At 34.8% G+C, this 13605-nt stretch overlaps 1 protein-coding gene and 1 pseudogene across 10 annotated transcripts in view; both read left to right on the top strand.

The window, feature by feature from the left end:
* Cep170 (centrosomal protein 170) overlaps positions 1–13605 on the top strand; it is a 129695-nt gene that overhangs the window by 27015 nt on the left and 89075 nt on the right. For all 10 annotated transcript variants that reach the window (XM_048809219.1, XM_048809227.1, XM_048809223.1 and 7 more), the window contains exon 2: positions 10299–10444. In XM_048809219.1, the coding sequence (XP_048665176.1) occupies positions 10340–10444 (105 nt within the window). In that variant the 5' untranslated portion in view covers positions 10299–10339. The remainder of the gene's footprint in view (positions 1–10298; positions 10445–13605) is intronic.
* On the top strand, positions 215–1680 carry LOC107140464 (annotated as a pseudogene).

The raw sequence follows: 13605 nt of genomic DNA, 5'->3' as shown, positions 1-13605 counted from the left end.
TATTTATTTTTTCAAAGAACCAACTTTTTGTTTTGTCAATTTTTTGAATTGTTCCTTTTGTTTCAATTTCATTGACTTCAACTCTGATTTTAATTATTTTCTCTCTTCTGCTTTTGGTATTGATTTGTTCTCTTTTTTTTTTTTTTTTAGGGCTTTGAGATGTAATGTTAGGTCATTTATTCATTGACTTTCTGTTCTTTTAATGAGTGAGCTTAGCACTGTCTTCATAGTATCCCAGAGATTTCAGTATGTTATATTGATGTTCTCATTTACCTCTAAGTATTTTTTTTAATTCCATCCCTGATTTCTTCTGCTGTTTGTCATTTAATAGTGTATTATTGAGTCTGCAGGTGTTGGAGTAGTTTCTATTTTTTATTTTATCATTGATTCCAATTTCATTCCATTATGATCTGATAGAATGCAGGGTGATATCCCTGTTTTTTTTTGTTTTTTGTTTTGTTTTGTATTTGCTAAGACTTTGTGGCATAAAATGTTCTATTTTAGAAACGGATCTGCTGCTGAGAAGAAAGAGTATTCACAGGGTTGGACCCAGGGCTGATGCAGGTCCCCCCTTCTTTCCTGCCTCAGTGGATCATGCCAAGGGTGGCAGCAGAGGTGGTTTAGGGGGAGGATAAGTGACTGGGCAGTGCTGGCACAGGAGATGATGTCATTTCCAGTTGCAATGCAGGGATCACAACAAACATAGCCTCCACAGAAGCACTATGGCATTACTTCTCCTATTAGCTGAGCAGCCCCCAAGGAGACTGACTGCATTCTAATTGACTTAGATTCTAATTGAGACTCTGAAGCCCTTTGTGTTTTTTTGAAGCAGAAGAGGAGCTATAGCACAGGATTTTAAATTTGGGAAAATTAAATAACTTGGTGAAAGAGTGGATCTGAGAAATCAGTGAAAGGAAGAATATTCCACATTCTGTAATTGAAAATGTTGGAGGAAAATTTTTTACATTTGGATCTTACAGATTAGGAGTACATTCAAAAGGTGCTGATATTGATGCATTGTGTTTTACACCAAGACATGATGTTCGAAGTGATTTTTTTCACCTCGTTCTATGGTATATTAAAATTACAAGAAGTTAAAGATTAAGAGCTGTTGAAGAGGCATTTGTATCAGTTATCAAACTCTGTTTTGATGGGATATAGATTGATATTTTGTTTGGAAGATTAGCAGACTGTTCTAGAAGAATTGGACCTACGAGATGACAGTCTGCTTAAAAATTTAGATATAAGATGCGTAAGAACTCTTAATGATTGCAGGGTAACCAATGAAATTTTAAACCTAGTACCAAACATTGAGATCTTCCCGTTCAGTCTGAGAGGTGTTGAACTGTGGGCCAAATGCCACAACATCTATTCCAATATACTAGGTTTGCTCAGTGGTGTTTCCTGGGCTACACTAGTAGCAAAAATTTGCCAGCTTTATCCAAATGCAACAGCATCAACTCTTGTACATAAATTTTTCTTGGTATTATCTAAATGGTATGTGTTTAGATTATATTAAAATAAAATTGATTGTAGACACTGAAAAAATACAGTGTATTTTGCTCGTTGATGGATGAAATATCAATACATATTCTGTTGAGTCCAAATTATTGATTGTATTATTTAGTTCTATAGTTTCTTTGTTTAATTTTTGTTTGGAAGATCTATCCAGTAGTGAGAGAGGTATGTTCAAGTCACCCAGTATTATTGTATTGTGGTCTATTTGTTTCTTAAAATTGAGAAGGGTTGTTTGTATGTAGATGATCCATTGTTTGGGGCATAAATATTTCCAATTGTTATGTCTTGTTGATGTATAATTCCGTCAAATAGTGTGAAATGTCCTTTTTGGTCCCTTCTGATTACCTTTGGCTTGAAGTCCACTTTATCTGACATAACGATGGAAACTCCTGCTTATTTATATACTCCACATGAGTGATACATTTTTTCTTATCCTTTTACCTTCAGTCTGTGAATGCCCTTGCCTGTGAGGTGAGTCTCTTGTTGACAGCATATTGTTGGGTCTTGTTTTTTAATTCGCTCTGCCAGTCTATGTCTTTTGATTGATGAGTTTAACCCATTAACATTCGGGATTGTTATTGAGATATGATTTGTATTCTCATTCATTTTGGTTTATTTCTGTTTTTTAATTTGACTTAGTTTCTCCTTTGATTGTCTTTCTTTAGTGTAGTTCCTCCCTTTTCTGGATTTACTTTTTTGTTTTTCATTTCCTCCTCATGGAATATTTTGCTGAGAATGCTCTGTAGTGCAGGCTTTCTAGTTGTAAATTCTTTTTTTTTTTTTTTTTTAAAGAGAGGAGAGGAGAGAGGGAGAGAGAGAATTCAGTTTTCGGTGGATACAGCATCTTTTTTATTTTTATGTGGTGCTGAGGATCGAACCCAGCGCCCTGCGCATGCCAGGCGAGTACATTACTGCTTGAGCCACATCCCCAGCCCAAGTTGTAAATTATTTTAACTTTTGTTTATCATGGAAGGTTTTTATTTCATCTTCAAATCTGAAGCTTAATTTTGCTGGATATAAAATTCTTGGTTGTCATTCATTTTCTTTCAGAGAGTGGTATATGTTGTTCCAAGATCTCCTAGCTTTGAGGATCTGGGCAGAGAAATCAACTGAGATTCTAATTGGTTCCCCCTATATGTAATCTGATATTTTTCCCTTGTGGCCTTTGATATTCTATCCTTATTCACTATGCTAGGGATTTTCATTATAATGTGTCTTGGTATGGGTCTCTTGTAATTTTGTACATTTGGGGTCCTATAAGCCTCTTGTATTTGATTTTTCATTTTATTCTTCAGGTTTGGGAAATTTTCTGATACAATTTCATTAGAAAGATTGTGCATTTCTTTGGTTTGTATCTCCCCGCCTTCCTCTATCCAATAAACCTTAAATTTGGTCTTTTCATGTTATCCCATAATTCTGGCAAGTTCTGTTCATGGTTTCTTACCATCTATCTTTTCTGTGTGGTCAATTTTATTTTCAAGATTACATATTGTGTCTTCATTGCCTGAGGATATGTCATTCCAACTGGTCTAGTCTGTTGGTGGTACATTTTATTGAATTGTTAATTTGATTTATTGTTTTCTTCATTTCAAGGATATCTGTTTGATTTCTTTTCATAAACTCTACCTCTTTATTGAAGTGATCTTTCAACTCCTGAAATTTATCTCTGATTTCACTCCTTACATCATCCTTATGTCATGAATCAGTTTAACTAGGTACATTCTGAACTCCTTATCTGACATTTCTTCTACTATGTTGTCAATGGACTCTATCATTGGAGCATCTTGGTTTGTTTGGGTCACTTCGTTCCCTTGTTTTTTTCATGTTGTTTGTGTGTCTTCTCATCTAGCAATGTACCACATTGCTGAGGTACCACAGTTTCTACCCTTCAGACTTAGTGTCCCTAGAGGTTTCTAGTATCTCTCTTTTATGGGGGAGATCACATTAACAGCACTCAGTGCAAACAATATACAGCCTTAACCAAATAGCTCCTATTAAGACATCAGGCACTTCTCTCCCAGGTAGTCCTGAGGGCTGAGCACTGGGACCTGTGCAGTGGTTGCAAAGAGCTGCTCTGCATTGGTAGTATCAGGACCAGGTGCTGGGGGGTGGTGAGGTAGGGAGGGATTAAGAGACTGGGGACTGGGGTGCCAGAGGGCCCTGTTAGATGCCAGACTGATTCCGGACCTGGCAGGACTAGGGGATCTGTAGATGCTGGACTGGGATGCAGCCGGTGACTGGGATGGTGCCAAGGCCCAGCAAGTGTCAGTTCTATTGGGCCCCAGGAACCCTGTGGGCGCGAGATGACTGTGTCAGTTAACCAAGAGCAAGATGCCCTCAGATCTAATTCCTGCCTTCTAACCCTGCTATAGCCAGCCCCATTCATCCCTGTGAGTCTGCAAAGCTAGAGAGCTGGCTTTCTCCCGCCTCTGTAGCAAGATGTTGGCTACTGGAACACCCAGCAGGAAAGTCTCTGGTGTGATAAAACTTGCAGTCAGTCACCTTGATAATGTAGCTCTAGGACCTGGTTGGTGTCCCCAGATGAGGTGGCTGTGTCCTAAGATGCCAGAGGTGATGGCAAACCTTCAGGCAACTGAGCACTGGGCCTCCAGGCCCCTGCTGGTGTACCAAGATCGAGTCTACTGTGTCTTGAGATGATTATGGTAGCAGTGGCAATGTCCCTAAGATGGAGGTGGGTCACATTCTAAGATGGGGCAGCAGTGGCAGAAGGCGCTGTGGCCTAGAATTGAATTTTTATTTTATTTTAATATCTATGTTTTTAAATTCTTTTTTTAGTTGTAGATCGACACAATACCTTTATTTGTTTTTATGTGATCCTGAGGATTGAACCCAGTGCTTCACACGTGACAGTCAAGTGCTCTACTGCTGAGCCATAACCCCAGCCTGACCTTTTTTTTTATTTCTTCCCCACTTTTTATTGGTGTATTATAATTGTGCATATGGTGGGATTTGTTGTGTACATGCACACAAAATAATATTGGTCAGTGTCACTCCTTAGCATTTTCCTTTCCCTCTCCACCTCTCATACCTTTATCACCTTAGTCCTTTCCTCTTTGATTTCCATGAGAACCACCCCCACATTTATTTTTCCTCTCTACCTTCCTATGTGAAAGAAAACATATGACCCTTGAGTTTCTGAGTTTAACTTATTTCATTAATGTAATGGTCTCTAGTTCTATCCATTTTCCTTCAAAGACATAATCATTTTTCTTTAAGTGTGAAAACTCCCTTGATATATATGCCAAATTTTCTTTATATATCATCCGTTGATGAACACCTACGCTGGTTTCACAGTTTGTCTCTTGCGAATTACGCTGCTGTAAACATGGGTATGCATATATCACTATAGTGGGATGACTTAAATTCTTTAGAATAAATACCACAGAGTAGTATAGCTGATTTCCATAGTGATTGCACAAATTTATAATGCCACCAACAGTGTAAAAGTGATCCCTTTTTTCCCCTTGTACTCTCCAGGATATATTATTATTTGTATTCTTGATCACGGCCATTCTGAATAGTGTAAGATGAAATCTAAGTGTAGTTTTGATTTGCATTTCCCTAGCTGCTCATGATGTTAAACATTTTTCCGTATATTTGTTGGCCATTTGTATTCTTTGAGAAGTGTCTGTTTAATTCACTTGCCCTTTTATTAATTGGATTATTTGATTTTTGGTTGTTAAGGTTTTTTTTTGATTTTTGGTGTTAGGTTTTTTGAGTTCTTTTTATATTCTCCCTATTAATCCTCTGTCAGAAGAATAGCTAGCAAAGATTTTCTCCTACTTATTCTTGTGTATTTCCTGAGCTTTATGGGTCCTAGTGAGAAAGTTGTTGCCTGTGTCTATGTGTTGGAGTACTGACCTATGTTTTTTTCTAGGAGTTGTATAGTTTCTAGTCTAATTCCTAGGTCTTTGTTTCATTTTGAGTTGATTTTTGTACATAGTGAGATATAAGGGTCTGGTTTCATTCTTCTACATATGGATTTTCAATATTCCCAACACCATTTGTTGAAAAGGCTGTTTTTTCTCTAGTGTATGTTTTTGGCACCTTGATACCTTACATTTTTGATGATGTAGAACAAGGTGTGTGATGTATACATGGGGCAAGTAAGGCATTGGGTAAGATGGAGAGGAGGATACAAGATTTCATCATATTACAAAGAACTGTTTGCAATTAAAACTTATAAAGTACTGAAATTTTCTGCACTCAAACTGTGTGTAAATAATACTGTGGAAAGTGTAACCTTAGAAAGAGGGAACTACTGGATATGTTACCATGAAATTTATCAAAACTATACAATTCAGTGATTTTAACATTCACAATGTGAAACCAACATCGCTACTTGTAGAAATTTTCATGTTCCCAAACAGAAACTCTACTCTTTGAATAGTAAATGTCCATCCCCCTCCTAGTATATTTGCTTGTAACCTTTATTCTACTTGCTATCTTAGTGAATTTGCCTATTTTTGATGCTGCAGAATCATGTACTATTTGTCTTTTTGTGCTTGGCTTTTTTCACTTACCGTAATGTTTTCATTGTTCATCATGTTGTAGCCTATATCAGAGTTTCATTTCTTTTTATGATCAAATAATAGCCATTATGTATATATGCCATGTTTTGTTTATAGTTTATCTTTTGAAGGATGCTTGGGTTGTTTGTACCTTTGCCTATTATGAATGATGTTGTTATAAACATTGGCGTAACAACATTTGTTTGCATCTGTGCTTTTAGTATAGACCTAGGAGTGAAATTGTAGGATCACATATAAATTCTGTTTTTTGAGAAACCACAGTGACTGCACTATTTTACATCTTCACCATTAATCAACAAGGATTCTTTTTCTATATTCTTACCAACACTTGTCATATTTCTCTTTTCCCCCCTGTACTAGGGATTAAATGTAGAGCCTTATGCTTATGTGAATGAAGCTGCTATAAATATTGATTGGAGCAATACTATAGTGTGCTGATTTTAAGCCCTTTGGATATATTCTGAGGAGTGGGATAACTGGTTCAAATAGTGATTCCATTCCAAGTTTTCTGAAGAATCTCCATTCTGCTTTCCATAATGGTTGCACTAATTTGGAGTCCCACCAAAAATGTATGTATGAGTGTACCTTTTTCCCCATATCCTCACCAACATTTATTGTTACTTGATAATTGCCATTCTGAGATGAAATCGCCGTGTAGTTTTTTTTAATATTTATTTTTTAGTTGTAGTTGGACACAATTCCTTTGTTCTATTTATTTATTTTCATGTGGTGCTTTTTTGAGTTATTTATATATCCTGGAGATTAATGCTCTACATGAAGTGCAGAGGGCAAAGATATTCTCCAGTTCTGTACATTCTCTCTTCATGTTCTTGATTGTTTCCTTTACTATGAAGACGTTTTTTAGTTTGATACTATATCATTTGTTGATTCTTGAGTTTACTTCTTGTGCTTTAGGTGTCTTGCTAAGCTGAATGATGAAGAGTTGGGTAATTTGGGGGGTTTTGGTGTTAAAGTTTTTTGAGTTCTTTGTACATTCTGGGTATTAATGCCCTATCTAAGGAGCAGGTGGCAAATATCTTCTCCTATTCTGTACATTCTTTCTTCACAATCATGTTTCCTTTGCTGTGCATAAGCTTTTAAATTTGATGGTATCCCACTTATTGATTTTTGGTTTTATTTCCTGTACTTTTAGGAGTCTTAAGGAGGTTGGTTCCTGTGCCAAGACATTGGAGTGTTGGGCCTACATTTTCTTCTAGCAGATGTAGAATTTCTGATTTAATTCCTAGGGTTTTGATCTGCTTTGAGTTGACTTTTGTGCTGGGTGAGAGATAGGAATCAAGTTTCATTCTATGTATTACCAGTTTTCTCAGCACCATTTGTTGAAAAGGCTAGCATAGCTTACTTTTAATTCAAATGTCGTACAAAATCCATTTTATGGAAAAAATATTTATAAGTATTGTTCTTTTTATTCCTAAGTAAAAACTTGAGTAGATCCTATCACTATTCTCATTTATAGATGAGGAAGCTCAAGAAAATAAGATGATATAACTTGTCCAAGTTCATGTAAAATAGAAAGTAGTAGAGCCAAGATTCAGACTTATCTGCCAATCTAACTCCAAGGTTTATATCCTTAACTGTTAAAGCCACATCCTCCAGAACAGTTGTTCTTAAAGCTCAATCCACAAGCTTCTGGGAATTCCTCAAACCCTTTTAAGGGTCTTTGGAGTCAAAACATTTTTCATAATGATATCAAAGCATTATTTGCCTTTTTTGTTGTACTGAGATTAACAAAAAGAATGGCGATAAAGTTTGATGGTTCCTTGGCATACATATATCAAGGTAATGACACTAGAGTATACTAGTAGTTGTTGTAGTCATCATTGCTGTATATTTGTAATTCTTTTTTTTTTTAAGGCTATTTACACTTAAGAATGTCCTTGTCAAAACAGAAAAAAATGTTAATTTTAATTTTATTAACTCTTGATCCTTGAGTCACATCTTTTTAATATTCTGAACGACTAAATAGAAATACACATAAAGACTTACATTGTACACTTAAGTATCGTAGTATTATTGTATGAGCTGAACTAGGTACTTGGTTTCATAGTACACTTTTACTTTACACACTGACTGACAAATTATAGTTTTGTAGACTTGGGTATTTGTCAGACAAAGTGGGTCTCAAGGAAATGAAGTGATAAAGATCCCTTTTTTTTTGCAATAATAAAATTGAAGCTATCAAGAGAAAATTAGAATTTAAGAATTCTGCTACTATGAGCTTAACAGCTGTCTAATATTTAAAGAATTTTCGGTTGAGATGGGTGATGATATTAATGATTGTGTTATAAAATAGTATAATAAAACATGCCAACATTTGTAAAACCTGCATTCTTCTGGAAACAAGGAATTTTCCAAAGGACCAATGTATGGGGTTGCAAAATCCCATCAAAGTAAAAGGTAGATTTTTATGTAACAGCATAAAAGGTTCCTTGATGCAAATTCATATTCCATATTGCAAATAACTTTCAAGAAAACCACCACTTGTAAAGTTCCAATGCAGTATTTTAAAAAACAATCTATAATTATTTGAAAAGACTTAAAATACATCTCTCCATTCCAATTGTTTATCGCTGTGAAGCCAGGTTTTCTTTATGTATGTCTGGATAAACAATAGATTGCAGTGCTATGAAGGCAAAGCATATATGGGAATCTTTTATTAAGCCAGACATTAAAGAGATTTGCAAAGTGGAAAATATTGCTATCCTTCTCACTGTAATTACTTTTGCTTTGGTATATAGTTTATGTTTTCATAGAAATATTAGCATTTTTAAATGAAATTGGTCCATTATTATAACTTTAAAGTGAACTAAATATCAGTTAATTTATTTTCTAATATGGTAAATATATATGTAAGTTTAATATAGAGATAATACACATATTTACATGTGTTTTTTTAAAGGCTATTTTCCTTAAGAACGTCCTTATCAAAACAGAAAAAAATGTTAATTTTATTAATTCTTGACTCTTGAGTCACATCTTTTTAATATTCTAATGACTAAATAGAAATACACATAGACTTACACTGTATACTTAAGTATGGTAGTTGTCTCCAGGAGGAGGATATGTGTTATACTCAATACTCTTAGGGGTCCATCTTTTTTTTTTTTTTTTTAAGTATAAAAGGATTCCAAGAACAAAAAGGAAATATATTAAGAAAGTAAAATATGTGTGAGGAAAGAGCAACTAAAATTGCATATTTTTGAAATTGAATTCAGTGTCCTACACTTGATAGTCAAAGAAGCAATTTCTTTGGCATCCATAATTACTTCTTAGTCAGATATAAGGTGCATTCATTTTGTGAAACCATTCATAGATAAGACATTTATTTGTACAGTATTGCTGATTTCTGATGTTAACATTGTACTAATGTTAGTATTTATATGAGGATTATAGACCTTTATAAGCTATTCTAAAGCCTTTTAGGAGAGTTATGATTTGGATGAGGTCCCCCAAAAGCTTATGTCTGAGACAATAAAAAGAAGATTTAGAGGTGAAATGATTGGGTTATGAGAGCCTTACACCAAGCAGTGGTAACTGAAGGCAGGTGAAGAGTGGCTAGAGGAGGTAGTTCACTGGGGGCATGACTTCAGGGTATTTATATTTTGTATCTGACAAATGAAGTTTCTCTCTTTGCTTCCTGGAACCATATCCCCTACTACTTTCCTCTGCCACTCTTCTACCATGAGGTTCTGCCTTGCTATGGGGCCCTGAGGAATAGAGTCCTCTGAATTAGTCCTCCAATGAGACCTCTGAAGCTATGAGCACCAAAATAAGCTTTTCCTCCTTAAAATTGTTCTTATCAGGTCTTTTGGTTGACTAAAACAAGGAGTGTAAGTGTTTACTAGTTGACCACCTACTTAATGACCCTCTTTTATCTCCTCCCCACACCCCTCAACCCCTGCCCTCTTTAAAAGACAATGGTCTGACTGTGTTTGCCAGGCTGGTTTTGAACTCTTGAGCTTAAGCAATCTTCTTGTCTTAGTCTCCTGACCATCTGAGACTATAGATGCGTCCCTCCAGGCCTGGCTTAATCTCTTTGTTTTTAATTCAGTTCTTAGTGGAGTTTGTGGACTTACTTCACTGGTGAAAATTTGTTATATAATATTGTTTATGAATGCAGTTCTATTCTTATGCTTATGTACAGGTTTTGGTGAATAGATACTAAAACTAAAAATGTCAAAATATATGTTTTTCTTGTCTCTGCAGGATGACGTAGCTTTGCCAAAGACTTAGAAGCTAAGCAGAAAATGAGCTTAACATCCTGGTTTTTGGTGAGCAGTGGAGGCACTCGCCACAGGCTGCCACGAGAAATGATTTTTGTTGGAAGAGATGACTGTGAGCTCATGTTGCAGGTATTGTGTCTACTCAGGACTTGAAATTAGCATAAAATATTTTCCTACTCTTTTAGAGAAAAATAGTATTTAGATTTGAACTTTCTGACTCTCTTTCTGACTCTCTTAACTCTAGTTATGAGTGCAATTATTTTCCATCCCTGCATTATCTAAAAATAAGTTCTACATCTTGAGGATTGCATTTTGATAACTGAGAGCTCAAAATAGAAAAGTTTATTTCTAAGTAGGAGGTATCATATTAGACATTTTAAAAATAAGACTTGTAAATAATTTGTATAATTAGCCTAGCATGTAGTAAATTTGAATTTTAATCATGGATACTTCAGGGATATTAGTTTTACTGCTTCTTTTAAATATGCTTATTATGATACCTACTAGTAGTTTGAGAATAGAAATTGTTGATATTTTTTAAAAAAATAAGTTCTATTATGTATATTTAAGTTTTACCATATGGTGTAAGTTATATGCAGATAGTAATTAATGTATTTATCCTCTAATATAGTTAGCCATATTTCTGTTTTTGTGATAAGAGCAGCTAAAATCTACTCATTTAAAAATGAATTTCATATACAGTACAATTTAATTACCCGTAGTTCTCATGTTGTGCATTAGGTGTCTAAACATGTTAATTTAATTTTACATATCTACTATTTTGTATTCTCCGACTGGTATCTTCCCATCTTCTAGCCCCTGTCTTCAGCCCTTGGTAACCACTTTTTTTTTTTTTTTCTTGGTGTGTGTGTGTACATGTTTAAGAGTCTACATATGAGTAAAAGTCATGTAATATTTTTCTGTGTCTGGCTTATTTCATTTATTTCATTTTGCCCCAATATGGCTCATCATCCATGTTGGGGCTAATGTCAAGAGCTCATTCTTTTAAATATATATATACATGAATATGCAGATATCTTTACAAAGTGGTGATTTCATTTCTTTTTTTTTTTTTTCCTGCTGGAATTTTTATTAGGATTCCATTAAATCTATGGATAAACTAGGGGAAATTTAACAGTATTAGTCTTATGAGTCTTATTAGTTTAATCTTAATAGTATTAGTCTTATGAGTCTTGAGCATAGTGTGTGACTTCATATTTTTTATTTTTAAAAATTTATTTATTTATTTAAATTACATATATATGACAGCAGAATGCATTTTGATTCATTGTATACAATTGCAGCACTTTTCATTTCTCTGGTTGTACATGATGTAGCGTCACACCCTATGTGTAGTCATACATGTACCTAGGGTAATGATGTCCATCTCATTCCACCATCTTTCCTGCCCCCATACCCCTTCCCTCTCTTCCCTCCCCTTTGCCCAATCAAAGTTCCTCATTTTTTCCCATGCGCGCCCTCTCCATTATGGATCAGCATCAACCTAGATGCCCTTCAGTAGATAAATGGATAAAAGAAACTGGTATATATACATAATATACTCATCATTAAAAGAGAATAAAATCATGGCGTTTGCAGGTAAATGAATGGAATTGGAGAATATCATGCTGAGCAAAATAAGTCAATCCCAAAAAATCAAAGGCCAAATGTTCTGATAAGTGATTTCATTTCTTTTGGGTATAAGCCCAGAAGAATTGTTGGGTCATATGTTAGTTCTATTTCTAATTTCTTTTGAAACCTCCACACTGTTTTCCATATGGCTATAGCAAAATACATTCCTACCAACAACATACAGATTCTTTTCGCACATCCTTGACAATATCTTAAAGGATATGAGGCGGTGGTCTCAGTGGTTTTGATTTATATTTTCATAATGATTAATGATGTTGAACACCTTTTCATATATCTGTTGGCCATTTTTGTGTCTTTTTTGGAAAAATTCATATTCAAGTCTTTAGCCCATTTTTTAATTGAGTTCTGTTTCCACTTTGAGTTGTATGAATTCTTTTTAAAGTTTGAATATTAACCTCTTAACAAATACATAGTTTGCAAATATGTTTTCCTAATCATAAACTGTCATTTCATTTTGTTGATTGATTACTTTGCTGTGAGAAGACTTTTAGTGTGTTGTGGTCCCATTTACTTATTTTTGATTTTGTGACCTGAGCTATTGTTATGATATTCAAAAATCATTGCCAAAGCGAATGTCCAGGACCTTCTCCCCTATATTCCCTTCTAAGAATTTTATAGTTTCTTAACTTACATTTAAGTCTGTTCAGTTTTTGCATATGATGTACAGTAGGGTGCAGTTTCATTCTTCTGTGTGTAGAAATCCACTTTTCCAGCACCATTTGTTGAAGTCATGATCTTTTCCTTTTGTCCTCTTGGTACCATTCTCAAAAACTAGTTGACTGTACATTTTCAGATTTATTCCTGGGCTCTTCATTCTGTTTCACTGGTCAATGTATCCGTTTTTATGTTAGTAACATACTATTTCCTTAGTTTTTCTTGACCACTCACTAACTCTGTAATATAATTGGACCTTTATATTACAAAAAAGTAAAGGGTTTTTCATTGAAGGGGATAAGTCATGATATGGAAGCCACAATAGTAAATTGGAAGACTTTTGACTCCCATTTAAAAACAAATCAAAACCAAAAAAACCAGGATGTGGGATTTGGGAGAAGGGTAGCATTCATATTAAAATAATGCAGTGGAATTAGTTTTCTAAGAGGAAAAGCCAAATTTGAGTTAAAGGAAGATAATGGGAGATAACCCATCTATGAAGAACTTTAGAACAAAGAGGAGTTTAAAGTAAGGCACACTTTAAAGAGTACACTGCATAGCCTTGGGAAGAAGGTCTTTATAAGAAGTAAAAGTCAAGAGGAAGGAGGCATAGACTTTTGTAAGGAACAGTATGGCAAGTGGACAGTAAATGGATAGTTTTAGATTTAAATTTTTTTTTTTTTAGTTGTAGATGGACACAATATCTTTATTTATTTTTTTATGTGGTGCTGAGGATCAAACCCACTGCGTCACTCTTGCAAGGCAAGCACTCTACCACTGAGCTAGAACCCCAGCCCTTTCATTCTTTCTAGAAGCATATTATGACAGGAATAAAGGCCCTGTCAAAATTGATTGTCTTTGTGAATAAAATCATGGCATTTTTAGGTAAATGGATGCAGTTGGAGAATGTAATGCTAAGTGAAGTAAGCCAATCCCCCCAAACCAAATGCCAAATGTTTTCTCTGATATAAGAATGCTGATTC

The sequence above is a fragment of the Marmota marmota genome, unplaced genomic scaffold (assembly GCF_001458135.2).
Source record: "Marmota marmota marmota unplaced genomic scaffold, marMar, whole genome shotgun sequence".
NCBI classification, from domain to species: domain Eukaryota; kingdom Metazoa; phylum Chordata; class Mammalia; order Rodentia; family Sciuridae; genus Marmota; species Marmota marmota.
This window is presented reverse-complemented; position numbering and strand designations above follow the sequence as displayed.